We start from the raw sequence: 23,057 nt of genomic DNA, 5'->3' as shown, positions 1-23,057 counted from the left end.
ATTGTTAAATTAATACAAATATAATTCTCATTTCACACATAATATTAGGCTGTTTCTCAAAGAGTTAATGTGTTAAAAAATCATTGGTGAGGTAGACAGAATATGGTAACCTGATCATGTTAAAAAAAATACAACACAAATCCTCTTTTAAGACATTCCAGTAATTCACACACACACATCTAAGAATAGAAGTATACATATACTTCAAAATCAGACATAATTACATTTAAGGCTTCAGTGTTTAAAAATCCTTATGGTATAATACATTTGGTATGTATTTATTGTTTCAAAAGATTTAAAATATTAAAACCCTGTATCTAGATTCACTGATGTGAATAAATAAATATTCTGCTTTTTATTTCAAAACCTAGCAAATATATTTACAAATATAAAGTTATACAGACATTCATATTTTATAAAAAAATTACTATTTATCAAACTTTAAATGATAGAAAAGCAACTACACTAGTATTTCTTTGAGTAAGTATACCTAATTATACTATTGAGTTCAACAGTAATGAGCTAACTGAAAACCTGTTGCACAAACAAATCAAGGTAGACAAACATTCTCCACACGTTCCAGCATCTCAACCACTAAGGGAGGTAATTGTGCATATCGCTCCAGTCTCAAATGTAGTACTTTCTCTGCACCTGTGAATATAAAACGTATTTACTCCATAAGAAACCATAATTTGTTCAAATGGTTAGTATTATATTAAATACTGACAACTAAAGAATTGAGAGTAAAACTAATTAAATGCTGATTGTAAAATAAAACATACCTGAATTTTCTTTTTATAAAAATATTTACATTCCAATAAAAGAGCTGTTTCTCTCTTTTTAAGTATTAACCACTTCTATAAAAACAGTTCTTTACTACTTATGCACAAAAGCATATTGATAGTCATCCCAACTGATATTTCACTCATTTGTATGTAAACATTTTAAAAATTTCAGTTGGTAATAACATGAAATTCAATAATTGTTCTGTCAAAATACATTTTAAGTCTACTTGTGTAAAAGTTCTAGAGTAAGCGCAAAAAGAAAGAGGACTTAAGCTAGATTGTTAGTTTTCAAGTACAGAGTGAGAGAGAGGTTTTAAATGCAAAAGAAAGCATTAAAAACTAAAGCACTTTTTTTAAACCAAACTTTTTAATTACTTCAAATATAAATTTAAGAATAAAAAAATAATTGAGTTCTAAAAACATCTAAACAATGTATTTTAATCTTGTATGCTTCTCACTCTTACTAGAAATAAAATTGTAAACATCTAAAGGGGAATAAAAAAGACAAATTGTAAGCAGTCTTCCATTTATGGTACCATAGTTAAAAAAAAATAATTATCTCCTCCCTACCTCCATTTTATCACACACCATCATAAAAAGTGAAACGCCCCTAAAATGAAATCTTATTTCAACTTAACCCCCAATCGGAATGCCATACTTTTTAAAAGGGATCCATTACCAAAAACACAAACTGAGCTGGGAAAATATTTGTTATGATGGTCAAAATGAATGACAATTTACAAACATTCTTTAAAAATTCAAAATAATTGTTATAATTAATTTTAAAAACTAATGCTTCAACAGTATAATTGTGACATTATACCCCGTCGTCTCATATAATCACAAAATTCTGAACCTCTCCCTCCCTATAAAAGTGTGGCAGTGTTTATGGATGACCCCCTTATTATCATAAATGATATTTTATATTGTGTTTTTTTTAAATCCCTATAAATAAAAAAAAACAGTTACTTGAAATAATGCTAAATTGTTTCTACATGTTAAAAATTACTTATAACTATATATAAACTACATAATACATCACCGGAACATTGCCATAAGATATATAATTTAAAGATTGTTTTATAGCCTGTATTTAGCCTAATTTAACCTTAAGTATGATAAACCTTAATTGATTTTTATCTTCATAATTAAGATAATGAAACATATACTTAGTTAAAAGGTAATTAAAAATTAAATCATTATATAGTGAACAGACATTTCTTTGAAAACCAAGTTATACATAAAAGCTTATTATTTTTTTTATTAAAATTTTAACTATGCTAAAAAATGTTTAGGAAAATAATCAAGACACAAGTAATAATAAAACAAAGTAAGAATACAGACTAATACTAAACTGGCCATAATTATTTTATAGTTTATGAATAATGCATTTTCATAACATTACTTTAAAAATTTAAATGTAAAACATAAGTAACTTTGAAATTAAAAAATTGAATTTAACTATTATTATGCTATTTATATATTGCTAATTCACAAAAAGTTGATTATCTTGATGAATAAAAATCGTGATAAAAAATAATTAAGGACAATTAAACCACAATACTGCAAAAACCGGTATAAACCAACACTGGGATTATTTTTTACACAGGGATATTTTCTACAAACATTAAAAACCAATTGTGCAAGTAGGCTATTTACAACATAATCCCACTGTAACATTTTTTATTCAAACAGTAATAGCAAAGTGATACCTAAGATGAGTGAACTAAAAAAAATTCCTAAACATTTTGAATGTAAAACTATCGGAAGTTTAATTTGAAGCTACAAAATAAACTTTAAATTCAAAAGAATACAACTAGGAAACAGAAAATATGTACACTTTCTTTAAGTGAAATAAACTGTTAGAACCAACTACAGTGAATGAAAATTAATCAGCTAGTTTAAGGACAATTCTAAAAAGTACAGTGAAACATTTTATTTTTATACTTAGCAAAAATCATGCTGTGAACATTTTTTTATCAACAATATACCAATACCATAAACAAGCATTAAACAGAATTTAAATGAGGTAAGAATTTTTACCTAAAAGGAAGTTAAATTAGAGTTTAAAAAACCATTAACGATAAAAGCCAGAAAAAAGTATAAAAATATATATTTGTACATTTATTTTAATAACCACAAAAAAGTAAAATTATCTAAACTTGCAAAAAAATACCTGAGTACTCAGCACAATTATTATGTTCATGCCATATATTTATCAAGCATTGTAAAATCCATATATCTGTATCATTACGGCAGGGATGCATATAATAAACTCACAAACAACAAACAAAACCAGTAGCGTGCCAAATAAGCACATCACAGAATTTTGTATGCTAAACATATACGTGTAAATACCTGAGTAAGAACAAGATGTTAAATATTCAACAATTGTAAAGAAAAATGAGCATCAAACCATTTTCAAGTTTGAAATGAATAGATACATTCATCCAAATATTTTATTATTGGTTAGTAAATATACCATGGAGATCAATATTATTAGCTGGATCCAAACCTATTCCATATAAGTACTTTGATTTGTATATATTAGGTCTGTCTGAACTGATGATTGAAAAGGAATAATCAATTTATCAAGACTGATTGAAATGTTATTTTAACAATATCCTATCAAATTAAAATTTCTATTTATATATTTTTAAAAAAGGTGTTGTCCTTAAGATGTATTAATTTATATGTTATTATTTATTTTTAAAACTATTCTTTTAACATGTATTAATTTAATGCTAAAGATTGAAATATCAATGATTATTTATATAAATACTGCTATTTTATTTCTAAATACATTTATTTAAAAACTTTAAATTATGCTTTAGTGAAATTGTTTTATTTTTTAATGTAACCTTTCTATTGACTTTCATTTTGCTACATGAATTTTGTATAAATAAGTCTATTGTGGGTCAGTATATGTCATCCAGTCATCTGGTTCAATTTTCATAGCCCCACCAATTAACTGGCCTATAGTCATGGCATTAGCAGCTTTTTTGGTGTCATTTTTGTTTGCACTCTCTTGTACTGAAGATTGGGAAACCCTCGCAACATTCTCTTCTGTGTTGGAATTAACATTAGTTTGATTGGATGTTTGTCCTGTTATTCCAAAAGACCCATTTATAGGCTGAGAAAGCAGCAGGTCTGGTCTGTATATCAGATTGTTCTCTCGTAGGTCTGTGACCCAGGATGGCAAGCCAGCAGCACCATCTGTTCTAGCTTGGGAGGGCAATCCATTACTGGCGATGTTGAAAATAGAAGAAATATCAAGGTTTGCCTGATCTAATCCATGATGAGGCTCCAATGACATTTGCAGGTCAGAACTAACTCTTGAAATAGCATCCATTAAAGGATGCAGGTTAGAATTAACAGTTGATGATGATGATGATGATGAGGGAGGCATTAGTCCCTGTGTGTAATTAAGATTTGCTCTCATTAGTAAAGATGAAGCTTGTGAAAGAAGTTGTTCTTTGGAAGTTGTAGCTGCCGTCTGAAACTGCTCAGGGATGAAGTGAGTTTGTGACAACAAAAAATTTGTTGAGTGATAATTTTTTTCAGCCTCTGAATTTGCGGAGGATGATGGATACAAGCTAGCGATACTGTTATCAGGGGATGGAGTGGAGAAATGATGCTGGTGGGCGTTGGCTAAAAAGTTTGGTGATGGCAGAGGTTCACTGCTTGGGGCGTCCGATGGGCTCTGGTTAAGAGAGGAAGAATTCGCCAGTTCGTTTTGTTTGGCAGGTGGCACGACAACTTCTAAAGCTTCCATTGTGTACTTGTTGGCCTTAGGAGCTTGCGCAAAGCTCTGGTGAGATTGAGAACTTCGGGATTTTTGCAACTGCTGTTGATGTTGTTGTTGTAGTTGCTGATGTTGCAACTGCTGCTGAAGCTGCTGCTGTTGTTTTTGTTGTTGCTGAAGTTGAATTTGTTTAAAATTCCAAAAAGAAAGGTAGACCGAGTTTTGTTTATCTTTGCCATTAGGAAAACTTTGAACAGGGCTGGTTAGTTCTTCAGTTGTCTGGGTCTTATTTAATCTCAGAGATGGCATTTTTGTGCCTGAGTTTGAGGAACCTGCTATAGTTTCGTGAACATTTTGCGAAGAAAAACTCCTTGGTATTTCTAGAAGATTACCTGTCTCTTTTTGAGCTGAAAGATTTCTAGTGCTACCAAAACCATTCCCACTACTAAAAGCAACAGGCGAGGGATGAGAAACAGATAATGGTGATGGGGTGTGGGGTGCTACGGTCAACCCCGGTGGTGATACACCGAGGTCAGGGTAGGATCTAAGAGTTGCTGACGTCACTGTTTCAGAGCGGCTTCCGTGTGTCAGCCTGGGAAGAAGTAAAACTCTTTCATGATAAGAGGGCTGAGGTGGGGACATGGGCTTAGTCAGCAAGTCCTGAATGCAGTCCAGGGCATAAGGGGACATCAATTTCTCACCTACAGCCAAGGGAAACAACAAAAGGCAATATGAAGCAAGCAAAGCGGGTGGCAAACAAAAAAAAAAAAGTAAACCGTTGCCATATAACAACCAAAAATAATTATAATAAAAACAAAAACCAAAATTGACTCCATTTTGAAATTGTACATTCTTTTATTTATTATTATTTTCAAAAGAATACAATTTAAAATTGTTTTTGGTTGTGATGGCAGTCTAAGCAAAAGCATGGGTTTGTATTCTTTGTTAAATTAAAATATTTTGATTCGTTTTTAAAAAAAGCCATGCTTTGTACTAGACACAAATAAATGTAAAGGTACTAAAAAACTAAATAGCAAGTCAAAAAAAAACATCTAATAAAGCTTGAAAATGCATTATAAAAATATTTTAATTATTTTCAACAGCTGTAGTTTGTTTATATTTGTTGAATTTAATTTAATTTAAATTATATCTTTAATATTGCATTCAATTACCTTTTGATAAAATAATTTATATTTTACCTTCAAAAAATTAATTTTTATAATCAAGTTCTCTATTGTTGCTCTTTTTTTTCAAATAAAGCTTATCTTTAAAAGTAATGAAAGTATGTTAAAAAATTTTTTTTATTTTGGTTGTATTTTTTGTTGTGTTAAACGTCTATTCAATGGGTGTTACTTATGCCTTTATAACAGACTTTGTTTGATCAAACACACTGTTTTTTTTTACCAAAGCAGTTTTTTTAAAATTTATTTGAAAAAATATTATTTAATGTTTAACAATAACAATTTTTATAACTTTCTTAATTTTACTATGATTTCCACAATGCCAAATAAACTTTTTACAATTGTTATTTTAATAAAGCTTCTTAGAAAGTGAATTAAATTTTTTAAGCAAATATAATAATAATAATAATAGCAAGCAGAGTATGTGCCAAAATGCATAGTTATTTGCAAGTTTATATTGTGTTGGTTATTAAATTGCATATATTGATTAATCTTGATATATCAAAACAAAGTCTAAGCATAGAGTTTAAATATTAAAAATTTGAGAAGTTCAAGGATTTAGATTAAATAATTCCCTTTGAAAATTATTATTAACGAAAGCGTAATTAATACAAGAAGAGCTTAGTAATATCCTATCAATTTATATTAGTCTTTAAATTTAAAACTTAAATTATCCTTTAAATGAAAATCTTTTGCTGTTTATAACAAATTTATGAAATTTTATTATCTTTAAAAGAAATTTTTGGACAATTATATTTTCAAAATGAAACTTTGATAGATGTATGGTAAGACTCATGCATTTGTAATTCTAAACTATATAAAACATTGACAAGCAAATGGGTATATAAAAAATCCCAAACAATATTAACATAAAATGCCAGCTGTAAACTACAAGCAGTTACTTACCCTTGACGCTGATGCTTCGTAAGTCTGTCAGCTTCATCAGCATCTTAGCGAAGGTATGCTTCTGATCAGGTCGCCGTGACCTAATATAATGTTTCAAGGCCTCTAATAAAGGCTCTTGCATTTGTTCTATTTTTTCTATGTCATGCAGTCCTGACCTGTCTGTTTTAAAGAATTGAACAGAAAAATTTCTTAAATATTTAAAAAAGTTTTTATTATTTATCAAAAAAAAAAGTCAGTATAGTAATAATGAAATAATTTTTTTTACACAGTGGTTTGAAATATTTTTTACTCATTGGTTTTTATTGCTTGATCTTACAATAAGAAAGGTAGTCTTATTTTGAATTTCTCTTAATATATATAGGACCAAAAATACTTTATATTGATACCTTTAATTTGAATATAAAAAGATTAAAACAAAATATGTAGAAAATCCAAATATATTTTAAAACCTTACCTCCACTTATCAAACATATAGAGGACAGCAAGGCATACTCTGTCTCATCACAATTCATCCTTTTCAACGAGGCTGCAAATGAAAATATAGTTGATGTGAGGGGGCCAAAACCACCTCTTTGTAGCTGCTCACGAGTTAAAGATAGACCATTGGAAAACTGCATAGTGTCTGAGTCGAGTTCGTAGCGAATGCTAATACGTAGAATCTGTAGAAGAAAAAATATGTACACAATGGAGAAAAAGTAGCTAAAGTTAATAATGCTATTCATACTACAGTAAAAGTGAGTTCATTAATTATTTTTGAAACCAATTTAAAAATATTCACAGCATTCTTAACTAAAGAAATATTTCTAATCTGTTGTGTATGCACTAAAGTAATATTGATGTACAAGTAAAGTATGTGTTACAAAAAATGAAAACAGATTTTAACATTTTTTTAAAAACCTTTTTTTCAAATTTCAGAGCAAAAAAATAATCAATAGAAGATTTTTTTAAACAATCAACTAAATTATTTCAACCATTTTATATAAAAAGCATTAATATTGTTCAATCAAATACAAAAATAGAAAGCAAAAAACCAACCATAATTTCCAAACAAGCTGCCTTTAAGAGGGTGATCTGATCGGATGTAGACAAAGATAAAAAACCAGGAATCTTTTTAGCAAAGTCAACTATCAGGATAATTCCTGCAGAAGATAACTCTGTAATTTTTTCCCACAAGAACACTCCAGATGAACCAGAACTATCATCATCTGCTTTTGTTTCCTGCTACAAATAGATAAACATATTTTACTTTAAAATCAGAACAAAATTAAACAGTAATAAATATGTAACTATTTAACTTAGTAGTTAACAGGGCTTGTCTTAACTGACTTAAAAAAAAAATTTAAGTAGTATTTGCTGAATTTTTTCAAATAAAACACAGTCTAACAATTTAAAAAATAGTTTTGCTAACAGGAAATAAAGTTTTTGCGTCAAAACTGTTTTTTAAACAATATAAAATTGTTAATGTGTCATCCATTAACGACATGGCACTTTTTGAAAATGTTATCTCCCCCTCCTCTGTGTCACAAAAAACCAGACCCCCCTCAAATGACATCACATTTTAGCCTTCAACTACCCTCAAAATTGAAGATCAATTTTATTAAGACATTTTTTTTGGTGTAAAATATTGACTAATTCTGTCAACATAGAGTATATTAATCAATTTCTATTACAATTTTTTAAAACAGTTTTCTAAAATTTATAATTACAGCTAAAATTCAGTTTCTTGCATTACGTTTTTAAAATGCAAGAGTGTTACATCCAACTATCTAAACTGTCCCCTCCCCCTCATCACACACTGCACAAAAAAATGTGACAGTGACATCATTTACGGACAAACCCATTACAAAAATAATGAAACAAATACCGTCGTTGATGTTGCCATGTTGGGGGATGATGAGGCTGCAGTGGTTACGGTCACTGAGGCACCATTTGAGCCAGGTATAGTCGCACCATTTTGACCGCTGGGCGTCGTGTCTCGGTGCGCATCCAGGACCTCCTGTATCAACATCTGGTCGTCTTCTGTCAGGTCGTCTGTGATGCCAGATGTACTTTCAGGTTTCTGCTTCCTTTTCTTGTTTCTGTCATTTCTCACGGCTGCATAGAATGGGCAGAAACAATTTTTAACAAAATTCTGTTTTGTCTTCATACTTATTCTTTTAAAATAATTTACAATTACATACGTTTTAAATTCACTGTATAAAAGTATTTTTATTTTAATCTTACCTCCTTTACAAAAAAAATTAATCTGAAGTTTCACTTGCAAAATAAAGATAAAATTTTTAATAGTCTTTGAGTGGAAAAAGAAGTTATTGTTTACAAATACAGATTTTACTTATGATATAAATATAAACCAGTTAATGTTGATATAACAATATTAACAATACTGAACACAGCTTACTAGAAACTAAGATTAACAATATATCACTAACAAACAATTTTGTGTTGTATGACAAAACATCTGGTTCTATAACTGTATTACAATTAATTCTTACCTTCTTTTGACATTCCCATGACAACACACTTCTGAAGCCGGCAGTACTGACAGCGGTTTCTAGTCACTTTATTTATAACACAGTTTTTGTCTTTATGGCAAGTATATTGCATATTTTTCTGGACACTCCGTCGGAAAAAACCCTAAATTAATATAGGAAATAATATAATTTATTATGGATTACTTGTGATCATTATCAGCATGGCATTTTATGTTTGCAAATAGAACTTTAAACAATTTGTTTTATCCAAAATGATTATTGTATGCTCATTATAATAATCTTATATTTCAAAAAGTGATAACAATAAAAAATAAAATTGTGAAAGTTGAGTTTTAATTTATTTATGTTATTTTCATATCTGAATGATATTTACATACAAATGAACATTGGAGTACATCCATAATTGTCATTAAATTCCATGTGACTTCCACATTTGAATGATGTTTGCATACAAATGAGCATTGGAATACATCCATAATTGTCATTAAATTCCATGTGACTTTCACATTTGAATGATGTTTACATACAAATGAGCATTGGAATACTAACAACTTTACATATAAACGATCATGGAGTAAATCCATAATTGTCATTTAACTCCAAGTGACTTTCACATTTAAATCTTCTTTTTCTTGGTTCTTAATTTTAGTGTTGGAAGGTATCCCCTCCAACACAATTAAGTATACATGTGCCATTGAGGCCATTGACTCTGATTTCAGCCTACTTTTCTTTTTGGATTTGCTTCCATAGCCTTTGTCCAACCAAGGCAGAAGTTGTTTGTTTTGGGAGTTGTCTCTCCTAGAAGATTGGCTGAGATTGGAATGATATTTACATACAAATGATCCTAGAGTACATACCTTGCAGCCCTCACAAGAGCTGACCCCATAGTGGTAGCCAGAGCTCTTGTCACTACACACAACACAGGGCTTGTAGACCCGGGGAGGGGGTGGGGGCGACATGTTGGCCTCTGACCCTAGGAGGTTGGCAGAGTGGAGGTTCCCATACATGCCATGATCATACAGGCTGCCTGGAAACAGAAAGTTCAGAGATCATGATTGAGTTCAAAAATCGTGTGTGAGTTTAAAGTTCATGTGTGAGTTCAAAGTTCATGTGAGTTCAAAGTTCATGTGTAAGTTTAAAGTTCATGTGTGAGTTCAAAGTTCATGCGTGAGTTGAGAGTTCAAGTGTGAGTGCAAAGTTCATGTGTGAGTTCAGAGTTCATGCATGAGTTGAGAGTTCAAGTGTGAGTTCAGAGTTCATGCGTGAGTTGAGAGTTCATGTGTGAGTTGAGAGTTCATGTGTGAGTTGAGAGTTCATGTGTGAGTTGAGAGTTCATGCATGAGTTAAGAGTTCATGTGTGAGTTCAGAGTTCATGTGTGAGTTGAGAGTTCATGTGTGAGTTCAGAGTTCATGTGTGAGTTCAGAGTTCATGTGTGAGTTGAGAGTTCATGTGTGAGTTGAGAGTTCATGTGTGAGTTGAGAGTTCATGTGTGAGTTAAGAGTTCAAGTGTGAGTTCAGAGTTCATGCATGAGTTGAGAGTTCATGTGTGAGTTCAGAGTTCATGTGTGAGTTCAGAGTTCATGTGTGAGTTGAGAGTTCATGTGTGAGTTCAGAGTTCATGTGTGAGTTCAGAGTTCATGTGTGAGTTGAGAGTTCATGTGTGAGTTGAGAGTTCATGTGTGAGTTCAGAGTTCATGTGTGAGTTGAGAGTTCATGTGTGAGTTCAGAGTTCATGCATGAGTTGAGAGTTCATGCATGAGTTAAGAGTTCATGTGTGAGTTCAGAGTTCATGTGTGAGTTCAGAGTTCATGTGTGAGTTGAGAGTTCATGTGTGAGTTCAGAGTTCATGTGTGAGTTGAGAGTTCATGTGTGAGTTGAGAGTTCATGTGTGAGTTCAGAGTTCATGCATGAGTTGAGAGTTCATGCATGAGTTAAGAGTTCATGTGTGAGTTCAGAGTTCATGTGTGAGTTGAGAGTTCATGTGTGAGTTGAGAGTTCATGTGTGAGTTGAGAGTTCATGTGTGAGTGCAAAGTTCATGTGTGAGTTGTGAGTTCATGTGTGTTGAGAGTTCATGCATGAGTTGAAAGTTCATGTGTGAGTTGAGAGTTTATGTGTGAGTGCAAAGTTCATGTGTGAGTTCATAGCTCATGTGTCACTTTAGAGCTCATGTGTCAGTTCAAAGTTTATGTGTCATTTCAAAGTTCATGTGTGAGTTCATGGGTGAGTTCAGGGTGGTCATGTCTAACATACGATGTGAGCTATTTATAGATTAAATTTAGTGACATCATTTATATAAATGCCATCTCACACAGAAAGGACACTACCACATACATAAATGACAGGACGTATAGGAATGATATCATGTAGGCCTATATGAATAACATATTGTGTTAAATGTCATCTCGTATTTAAAATGACACTTTGCATATAATATACGATCACATATTATTGCACAAATTACATGACGTACATAAATGACATCAACAAATGCCATGATGTATATAAATGACTCACGAAAATATAGGAATGGGTTGAGACTTACGGGACAGTATGTTTTCGTAACAGAAGGTGGTGTAAAATATGTGATTAAATCGAAATGTGATTCAGCTAATCATTTTTGCATCTAATTCAATTTAAAAGTAGCCATACGGCGAATGGATGAGCAGAACTTTGTAACGACGCTTAAGAAGGGATCAGAGACGGAGAGGGTATTTGACTTGATCTTGTGAAAATGGCGGGCTTTGACCAGGATAAGCGGTAGATCAGTGATTGCTTGGTATTGTCGCAATAAACTGTTGAACGATTCCTGTTTATTTATCGCATATTGTGGTCTACAATTAAATACTTTCTATTGATTATTATTAAGGGCATGGGCGGGTGATGAGTACCAACTTCTTTATTTCCAAGTCTAAAGATGTAATACTTGGCTAATAGTTATAACTCAAAGAGTTAAGCATAAAAATATTTTTTTTAATTTTTTAAATCCTCCGTTGCCATGGTGACGGCGGCCATATTGGATTTTATTGACGATTTTTAAATGGAAATAACTCAAAAATGGTTTGTACAAATTTCATGAAAACTTAATATAATCTGCAGACACATGTGTTTAAGACTTCGTATTGATTACATTTTAAAAAAAGAGGATAGTTTTTTTTTTACTTTTTTTTTTCGATACATCACTGTAAAAATGTCATTATTTCGTCCAATTTTTTCACTATTTAAACAATAAAAAAAAAATCTTTACAAAAATTCCAAAAGTGTTCAATACGTTTTATTTGAACATATATACAGAGTAACTGGAGCAAATTTAGTTCAGTTCTGATAATTATTAACAAAGTTATTTCAACAATTGTACAAAAAAACATCAAATTAAGAAAAACGCAAAAAACCAACAAAAAGTTGCAAAAAATGAAAATTTACAGCTGTATGTCACTAAAATCGACCACATTCATAGCCTGAAGTATGGTGCTGCTGAATATATTCCTTCTGAGCTTGTTCAGCTGTTAGTTTTCTTTTTTTCTGGCGCTCTTTGTTTTACCTAGAGCTGTAGAAAAGCTATTGTCAACGCGTCTTTTTTGGCGTCCTTCATTGAGTCTTCGACTATGGTTTCCTTCTTTTGACAGCAATGCCATAACATGCCTTCGCCCAAAATTGAATTATGCTATCGCAGAAACAGCAGTATATTTTGCATGGTCTCATGTGTAAAGCCCAGTGGCGTAGCCAGGATCGTCTCAAGGGGGGGGGGGGGTTCCAATTTTTACCCGGGGACAAACTTTCCATTTGCACCCCCCCTCAAACTTTCGATTTGCCCCCCCCCCCCTCAAACTTTCGATTATATATACCGAGGGGTCTATGGGGGGGGGGGGGGGTTATCACCCCCCCTACCCCCCCCCCCCTGCCTACGCCACTGCTAAAGCCAATTATGATAAGACGATGTCTTTGTTTATTGTGAATGGCCTTGTTCTGGATTCTTTTGCAGTTGTATACTTACGGTTTACAACATTTTTATTACTGCCACACCATGCTTGAAGCAAACCCTTTACACTGTTTTCATTAATAGTAGCCACTACATCACAGTGGGCGAGGAAATGTATTGATAACATCAAGAAGCAAATCACATTCGACAATAATTCTGCATGGCTGTGGTTTACAATTAGCACTACCAGTACTAGATGTAACAGTGCTTTCTTCTGTCTGTAAAAACTGTGTCTTACATTGTCGCAGTTTCTTAGTAAATGTGCATATTACATCTGCACCAGTGCTTGTCTGAATAGTGCTAGATTGAGTAGAGGTAGCTGCAATCAGTTGCATTCGGACGTGCCCTTGCTTTAGTAAATTAGTTAGATGTTTGTGTGTATCTATTTTTAGCGAGTGTTTTGTTCTACCCATTATCGAAAGAGAAACAAATTAAATCGTCTCACTGCTTATGATAATTCACACAAACTAATCTAAACTGTTAATAGTATATTTAATTGAAATAATTATAAGTTAAAATAATGTAAGTATTTCACAGAAGCTTAGAGATACAAAACTAGATCAAACTTAGCAACGCGCTGAAACTAAGGGAATGTTTACTTACGAAGCAAAACGACCAATCGCTAACTAGCTTCCGCCGTCGAACGCCAATGAAAAAATTGAGGTCAAAAATTTGCATACCGGAAAAACCCGACTGAATAAAATAAACAACTTTATGACGTAGAAAAATAATCACATTAAAATAAGTATTTTGATTGGTCCTTTAATTTTAGAACAAATAAAGAAAGGAGGTCACGGCCTTTCCATTGATATGAAACACATTAGGTTTCCGTGAAGCCTAATAGTACTTTTCTAGGTCGAAAAATGGCTATTTTTACCAAAAAAATAACAAATGACCCTGTACACACTACTTTGAACCCGGTTTTTTATAAATAAATACTGTTTTTAGGGTCATAACAATGTCATTTTTAGATTCAACGATGGTTTTTCTGTATAGATGAAGTAAAAGTGGGAAATCGATGATTTAGTGGATTTATGACGAAAAGTACACCCGCCCATGTCCTTAATGAACTTAAAATGTTTAGATTTTTAAGTGCGAGTAGAAGCGTCAAAACTCCATCCCTTCCTTTCTTCCAAACTAAATCTTGAGAAAGTTGATAGCACATTTGTTTTTAAATTCAATATTAATTTCATGAAAGCCCCTGTTTGCATACATTATAATAGATGAGTAACTCCCTTCCAGAATTTTCTGACTCTTTGGGGGTACATTAATTATAAATATATAGATCACACAATCCAGACTTACACTAAACCAGTAGATAAGAGACCACCCCCCCCCTTCAAATTTAGGAATTGGACAGCGTGTCCAGGTGGTAGAGAACTCGACTGCTAACCCGAAAGTCTTGAGTTCGGATCCGTGAATAGTGCTGTATCCACTATCTTTTCATGTGGTCAAGAAACAGATTAACTCTACTTCATCGTCAGATCCTATAGGGGGAACTCTACTCTCTACTAACTGTGAGCAGCGATCCACAAACTATAATAGGCTACTACGGAAGGGGCGTTACTGGTTTAACTATAATTTGCAACAGAAACGCCCCCCCACCTTTCTCCGCCCCCCCCCCCCCCCCACACCAACGCCCAAGGCTGGTATGACGCTAAAAGCCCCTCTCCCCCCCCCCCCCCCCACACGCACACCAACGCCTAAGGCGGGTGTGACGCTAAAAGAAAAATGACGCCAACAACAATGGCTCCTGCTAGACACGACAGGCCATTAAGGGGAGATCACCTGCTGGGCTAGCTTGAGTCACTCAAGGTCGTCCGTCCTGTCGAAAAGGTCAAGGTTATTTTTTTAAATCTGTACAACTATATAAAAGGATGGGGAATTCTGTCCATGTTCAGTGGGTATTATTGGCTAATGTAAATGACCCCACCGTTTTATCGCGGGCAATAGGATAATTAACTCACGTATTACCCTCTTGATTAGTGTCGACCAGTGGCTTATATGAAAAGTTCTCTAAGTAAGTTTATGTTTAGGGGTCGTCCATAAATGACTTCACACCCGTAGGGGGGAGGGGAGGGGGTTCCGTAACTTTGTGACGGTGTGTGATGGGGGGGGGGGGGGTCAGATGGTGTGACGTCACACTTTTGCATTATAAAAAATGCAAAGTTAGATAAACATATTTTAGCCGTTATTTCGCCTTTTAAAATACTCTATGTTCACAGAGTTCAGACAAGATTTTGGGAAAATATCGATGTTTTAAAAAAAAATTAACTGCAAACTTTAGGGGGTTGTAGGCTGAGGTGTGACTTAATTTTTTTTTTGGGGGGGGGGGGTGAGCTTTATTTTTGTGACAATGTGTGACGGAGGGGAGGGGGAGAGGAAAAAATCGTCACAAATCGTCATTAATGGATGACCCCTTAAAATTTTTAATGAACAATTTTCTTGCACACGTTTCAAATTATTTTCAGTCATCTAGAGAGGTTTGTGTAAGGCTAATTTAGATGAATAGTCGGATACCGCTGTTCAGTTACCGTTGTTTCTATATCCCAAAATACGGAAAACATTTTATTATACTAAGCTAGAACAATTCTTAAAATCATCAACTATTATGAAATGACGTTTCAGCTTCTTAGATGCATTCGATCATTCTTTTTGGTAGGTACTACACATAAGGATACAAATCTTAAGATCAGGAAACTATAAAGCGCAGATGAACCTCGGGTGTAGCAAAATTCGGAGAAAAAAGTACACCATATTGTGTCCTAATTTGATTTCTTAACGAACTTTGTGATTAATATTAATTAACTATTTTGTTTAAGGTTATATTTAAATTTGTTACAAGTCTAGGTTAGAAAAAGCTAATCTACAATAATAAAAAAATAATAAATAAAAATGTAAAATGTTTTATACCAAATATCTCACTACATCAGCCGAGACTGTAGAACGTGTGTTAGACAACTTACGAACGTGCGAGGGTGAAGAAGTGAAATGCTAGCGCATGATGTGACAGATTCTATAAGAACCGCTTGTAAGTGTAGAGTGGTGACACCTTGTCAGGACGAAAACTTCACGAGGTGGTGACCGTAGCACCAGCTGGTGTCTTCTGCTGGCTCGATGCTTTGATTTATCGAACTTTTAGGGCGCATTATTGATTGATTGTAGGAGTGATTTGTGTTTAAAGGGAGGGAATTAGATACCTATCAGGGTAGTTGCTTTGCTATTTTTTTTTTAATAGATCAACTTGGATAATGTGCTGCAGAAGTGACCTATTTAAGGAGTTCGATGAAAATTTTATCAGCTTTAACTTATCTTCTTTTTTTTTTTAAATGTTGTTCAACAATTTTTAATAAATTAAAAAATTCGCAAATTTATGAAAGCAGTTTTTAAATGTCCGATAAAAATGTATACGGCAATGATCCAACATATCACTAATTTAGATGATGATGACAGTAAAAATACAACTCACAACTGAACCTGAGTGAGGGGTTCAACTTTTCTTGTTGCTTAATTACACTCATATTTTGCTATTTATATTCATATCTGAATTTTGAAATCTATTATTGGATACTATATAATATAAATCATACTCAATGGCAATAATGAGGTGTGAGCGCAATGTGAGTAAACGTTGGTGTTCTCAACTATGTATACATATAAATAACATATTACCTAAGCAAAAGTTTGAACTTTAAAATAACACTAAATATGTCACACTTGATATATATTTATATTGCAAGAGTTTGGTAGGCTTTTAGAATTATCAAATATCAAATATATCAAATATATACAATACTGTACTATATTTCCTAACCATTAAAAAGTAGATCTTAAAAAACAAAAACAAAAAAAACTGAATCTGAGCCTAAGTGTCGCCACAATGTCTTCGTCAAAACCATACAATAAAATATATGCAAAATACATACACAATCATACACAAGCATACACAAGCAAGGACTACCTTTGAATGAAAATAAAAAGTTATCCGTATATAGTATTAGAAACTTATGCGGCATGGTGAACATTATTAGAGAGTTTGATTCTTTGAACACGACACAAAAATATGATATTTTGTTAAACTTCACTGACGTCAAATTCTGGTTTTGGAGTGAGTCAACAAAGAAAGTGACGTCACTAGAACTCGTAATTAGTTTTTAAAAAAAGTCACTTGTGTGAATTAAGTTCCAATATTTATCCATAAATTCAATAAATTTCACTGATTACTTCTGGATTAAACACCACCACAAACATAATCTTAAACAATGACATTTGACAAACAATTAATCTCCTCTTGGAAAGAAAAAAAAAAACTCAGCAGATGCTGTCTTTACCAAAACACTACAATAGTTTCTCTCGTTGATTGGTTACGTGTTTGGACTAATTCAAGTTAATTTACACAGCAAAACTTTAATGTTCAGTATGTTTTCTTCATTTTCACAGATTGAAATAAAAAAAAATCTAATCCCTATTTTAATTGATCATTAATTAATTCATAAAATTCAATTAAAATTTCACAAAAGATTGTTAAAATTTCCGTCTATAACCAAATATGTGAAGCTCCGTGTGCTAACAAAACAAATATTTCCAGCTTTGTTTTATAGTTGATAGAAAAGGGACATTTTCAAATTTTCAGCTTTGTTTGAATTTGTTTGATTGAAAAGATTTTCCGCTTTATTTTAAAATTAATTGAAATTTTGTTTAACTAAAATGCATTAGAGTTCAACAATGACAACCATCACTTTTTCTTAGTTCCATAATAATTTTGCAGCGTGTAATGAACCTGAAAGACGCTTCAAAAAAACTTGTTTCAATTTTTGGAAGAAAGATATTGTTAAATATTTAAACTGGAATTTGAAAGATAAAATATTGTGTTTTGTTTTGTAGTTTTCTGTGTAGGAATAATATAAAAAAAAAATATTTGGTGTAAAACAAAACATTCATTGATGGTCTAATGATAGATCAGGCAATCTGCCTGGGACGGAGTGGTCTAGCGCTAGAGAGCTGGACTGCTAACCCGTAAGTCTTGAGTTCGAATCCGGGTTCAAGTCAGTAGACCGTCCACCCAACTCTGATGGGTACCTAACTCACGTTAGGGAAAGTAAAGGCGGCTCAGCATAGTGCTGACCACACTATCTCTTCATATGCTGAGGTCACAGAAACAAGTGAACTCTACTTCACTTGCCCCATAGACCGTCAGGTTTGAAAGGGAAACTACTTTACTTTTAATCTGCCATCACATCTTTACAGAAAATAAATATAAAGCTACAAAAAAGGACTAAGACTAGAACTATAAGGCTAGGAAACATGATAAACAGAGCTAGAAAACATGATAGACAGACAAGAAGTATAAGGTCAGGAAACAGTATAACCAAACAAGAAGTATAAGGAAACAGTATAACCAAACAAGAAGTATAAGGTTAGGAAACAGTGTAACCAAACAAAAATCATAAGGTTAGAAAACAGTACGAAGTGCTAAAAAAAATCTGCTGAACTGGATTTGCACTAGAAAGCCGCCCAGGAGAGAGCACTCAAATTTTTCACGTGAGTCATGAATGATTAATGCCCCAGTCCATCAAACCTATAGAAACTGTTATGAAGGGTGGTAACAGCCTCCTTACCACGAGAGACCGATGGGAATGGGGGAGGGGAGGGAGAGTGGAGAGAGTAGATGTAACAATAAAGTAAATGGTTAGACAGGAAATGGCTGTACTTAACGTACAGCTTACAGCTTCACAACATTATCCTTTAAGAAATCGAATTCAACATGTTTTAAAAGATTCTTTTCCCTTTGATGTTGAGATAAACGTGTACTGCATGCAAGGGCGTAGCAAACCATTCCGGAGCCCGGGTCGGACTATTAAGTCCCCCCCCCTCTCATTTATATATAGTTATTCACGTTTGGTAAAATGCCCCCCTCCACCCCCTTTACAGTTTACTAGTTACTATCCCTTGACTGATTTTATTGCGATGTCACCAAATTGATGTAGAATACAGTGAAAACAGTCAAGAAAGCAAAGCAGTAGCCTCTATGTTTGTAATACAATCCAGTAAAGGAGATTTTTAAATTATTTTTTTACCCCGTTTATCGGATCTCCCCCTTCAACCCTCACTCCCCCCCCCCCCCCCTCGCCGCCAAGGTCGTCCACCACACCCGCCCTTTCCTAGATATGTGTCTTTATGATGAAGCGTATAAACAAAGCGTGGTATAAAGCCTTAACTAAGAAAATAACTAAATATAATAATAAGCAATATAAAAACTACTATATATCCCTTTTCACCCCCCCCCCTCCTCCTCATTTTGACTATTGTTTTCATTTTAAAAAAATTAAATTATTCTATTAAAAATTTAGAACAACGAAAGCTTTTGACACTTAATAGTTGTTTCGTTTATTTTCCCATCAAGGCGAGGATAACAAACAAAAATAGAAGCTGTAACCTTTGTGACCACGTTCACCCGAAAAGGCTGATGGTGTTTTTAAAAAACAAAACAAGAACGAGAACTCTCAGTGAACTATTTCAATCCTAACCGCAGGCTATAGTAGACTTGTAAAGTAGCCTCCCTTTTTTGCACTGTTAGTTAAGGCCGAATGACTAATCCACGAAATCAGTTATTTAGTAGGTTAGCCGCAGGGGTTAATCTAAGGCTGGTGAAGTGGATGGGGTTCCAGGAATGGGTGGTAACGTTAAATAAAAATAATTAAAAAATCTATGAAAAATATAGGGAATTAAATGTTTAAAAAAGGTAATAGTTTTGACTTTATGGATTTATAACCTATCTAAAATGTTAAGTAGGAGGGCTTAAAGAATTAATGGTTTAAAACTTAATGAGCCATCAATCAGAAAATGTGAAGTTGAAAAAAAAAATAATGAGCTAGCATAATCAGGATGTGAGTTTTTAAAGTCACTATGTCCATGGGCGTATTCATAATCATCCCCACTCCCATTCAAACGAAAAAAAAATGACGTCACCCCCCCCCCCCTCCCTACGGCTAATCGATGGACATCATTAAATAGATGACCCATCACTCCAGTGCTTCCCCTTACCCTACGCGATGTACCCCAGCGCTCAATTCCTTTAGGCTAATCACAGCAAGGCACAGTGTATTTTTTTTTACAATAATTGACGTGAATTATAGGATACTCTACCGTTTCACAAAGGCCTGTCATATTTTAAAATTATGACTAGAATTTACATTTTTTTTTTCATTTTTCTTTTCTTTTTTTATACACTGCCTAATTCAGACAACTGTAGTAGCAAAGCAATACTAAACAATAACAAAAAGTGTAATCGATTACATAAAAATAAAACAACTATATAGCGTGTAGACATAAACTAACTTTCACCAGCTGGGATTTTCCCATACTAGCAATAACTAGCATGAAAAACTTATAAAAAGTTCAACGTTGTTTTTTTTTTATATTATGGTCTCGTACAAGATATGATGGTGTTTAAATCAATGGGAAAGGAATAGTTAAAGATGTTGCTTTACGACAGGCTCACGAATAAGTGGAGGTTAATAGCAGAAACTTTTAAACACCAGAAAAAAATTACTTGAGTACACGTAAGAGGTAGCTTCAACTCATACAAAAATCCCAATTTAAAAAATAAAATTATGGTTCAGTATAATTATTTAAAAAAACGATATATAATAATAAAAACAATACAATACACAGACATATACTATACATACACTATACACATACAATACTAGACAATATGACGTGTACATGTATTAACTTAAGTATATATTTGCCAATAAATAAAAGGATATATACATATAGATCTATAGACTGTGTAATATTGATACTATGGTGTGTGGAGATATCAAGACAGTGACTTGAGGTATGACAATATGAGATAATGTATGGGTCTGTTTCTATCGAGATCCGACCGCTAGACTAAGCAACTCACCCCCTTCTTTAGCCATAGCCTGCATCATGCCGACCTTGTCGTACAGGCTGAACTGTCCGTACCCCATGCTCACCTGGGGGTAGTTGGTGTAGGAGGGCTGGCCCGCTAGCACTGTCATACCTGAAAATTGTTGGATCCATTTTTATAAGTGCCAGAATTGTAGTTGTGTTAAACTAGATTGTGTACGTGTGCAAATTGTTTGATACATCTTTAGTGGTGTTAAAATAGTAGTTGTATATAACCACATTGTATAAGTGAGCAAATTATTGGATCCATCTTTATAAGTGCCAGAATAGTATTGTATTGAATGTATACGTGTGCAAATTATTGGATCCATCTTTAGTAGTTAAAATGGTACTTGTATTAGAGCACATTGTGTACGTGTGTGTTTATCGTAGGTTTAAGTATGCTGTAGTGTACATATATATATATACGTGTATGTATTGTACATTGACGTGTGTATTGGGCATGTGCTCTTGTTTCCAAATTTTTTACTGTGCCCCTATTATAGCATAATATTATTTTTTCCCAGACGATTCATTACATTTATTTGTATATTCCATCATTGTGTCTGTTTGCCCTCCTCGAAACTGATATTTCTACCTAGACAGACAAATCAAGCAGTTGACAGACAAAATCTTATCAGACATACATATAGATAAAATGTTGATAAAGACTGACAGACCAATAAAAGAACGACCTAAGAGAGGAATAAATGTGGACATTTTATATATGTTCTGTTGGTTAGCAGAGAGGATGATGGTTGTTGCAGAAGGAGGTAATCAGTGAACTAATTAATTAAAGACAGGATGCTTAAAATACAAATAGGCTGCGTGGATTATAGGATTATAGGAATATCAGTTTTACTGACAACTTCAGAAAAAAACATCACAAAAGAAATATGCCAGTATGCTCCAACAAACCAGAGACAAATAATTCAATAGGGAGAAAAAAACAGACAGACATCATACACCATAAAGACAAAGCAACCAACAGACAGAAGATAGAAACTAATAGACGAACAAACCAGCCAACAGACAGAAAACACACATCATTAGACAGATAAACAGAAATGTAAGACAAACAAAACACTACATACATACATCACATACTAATAGACTTACAAATCAAAATCCAGAAACAAAAAGTACCACAAGGACAATAGACACAAAAGACAGACAGACAAACCAACAAAAAAGCAGACAGACAAACCAATCAACAGACAGACAGACAAACCAATCAACAGACCAACAGACAAACCAACAGACATACAGACACACCAACAAACAGACAAACCAACAAACAGACAGACAAACCAATCAACAGACAGACAGACAAACCAACAGACAGACAGACAGACAAACAAACAGACAAACAGACAAACCAACAGAGAGACAGTCAAACCAACAAACAAAAAGACAAACGAACAGACAGACAGACAAACCAATAGACATACAAACCAACAGACAGACAGACAAACCAACAGACAGACAGACAAACCAACAGATAGACAGACAAACTAACAGATAGACAGACAAGCAACAGACAAACAGACATAGCTTACTGCCTACTGACCATGGACATCACGTGACAGCGAGGCGGTGCTGGACGAGTCATTGCTGCTGTCGCTGTGACCACCAACGGACTGTGTCCCCATGTTGCTGTTCATGCTTGACTGACCTCGTCAGTTCACAGGGGTGCAGGCAGGCTGGGCACGACTGCCCCCACCCTCCTACACGACGACAAGACATATATTTGTTTACATTGAAGTATTTTTTGTTACCTATTTTACCGTACACCTGTTATTTTTTACATTTATTTCTACACATTCACTTATTTACATTTAATTATTTACATTTGAATTTTTTACTTAACTATTTGGACGTATGCATGTAATTATTTACACAATTATTTTTCAATTCATTTATTTATTTAGTTATTTAAAAACGTTATTTTTATAGTTAATTTCAACTTAACTGTAATTAAATGTGTAAATAGTTCAAGCTGAATTATTTACACATTTAATTATATATTTACATATTTAATAATTTAAACATT

General features: G+C 33.3%; 1 protein-coding gene across 1 annotated transcript; it reads right to left on the bottom strand.

Annotated features, from left to right (window-relative positions):
• Positions 1-550: 550 nt before the first annotated feature.
• Positions 551-22,668, bottom strand: LOC131930922 (retinoic acid receptor alpha-A). The gene is made up of 9 exons (XM_059287581.1): positions 22,575-22,668; positions 21,000-21,119; positions 9,967-10,136; positions 9,110-9,251; positions 8,482-8,711; positions 7,653-7,835; positions 7,072-7,276; positions 6,618-6,776; positions 551-651 (listed from the first exon to the last, which is right to left on the bottom strand). The coding sequence occupies exons 1-9, from the start codon at positions 22,666-22,668 to the stop codon at positions 551-553; spliced, it is 1,404 nt and encodes a 467-aa protein (XP_059143564.1).
• Positions 22,669-23,057: the final 389 nt, after the last annotated feature.

Source organism: Physella acuta, unplaced genomic scaffold (genome assembly GCF_028476545.2).
Source record: "Physella acuta isolate Inbredline_101_S28 unplaced genomic scaffold, ASM2847654v3 ptg000101l, whole genome shotgun sequence".
NCBI classification, from domain to species: domain Eukaryota; kingdom Metazoa; phylum Mollusca; class Gastropoda; family Physidae; genus Physella; species Physella acuta.
The sequence above is the reverse complement of the archived record's forward strand: the minus strand, read 5'-3'. Positions and strand labels throughout refer to the sequence as shown.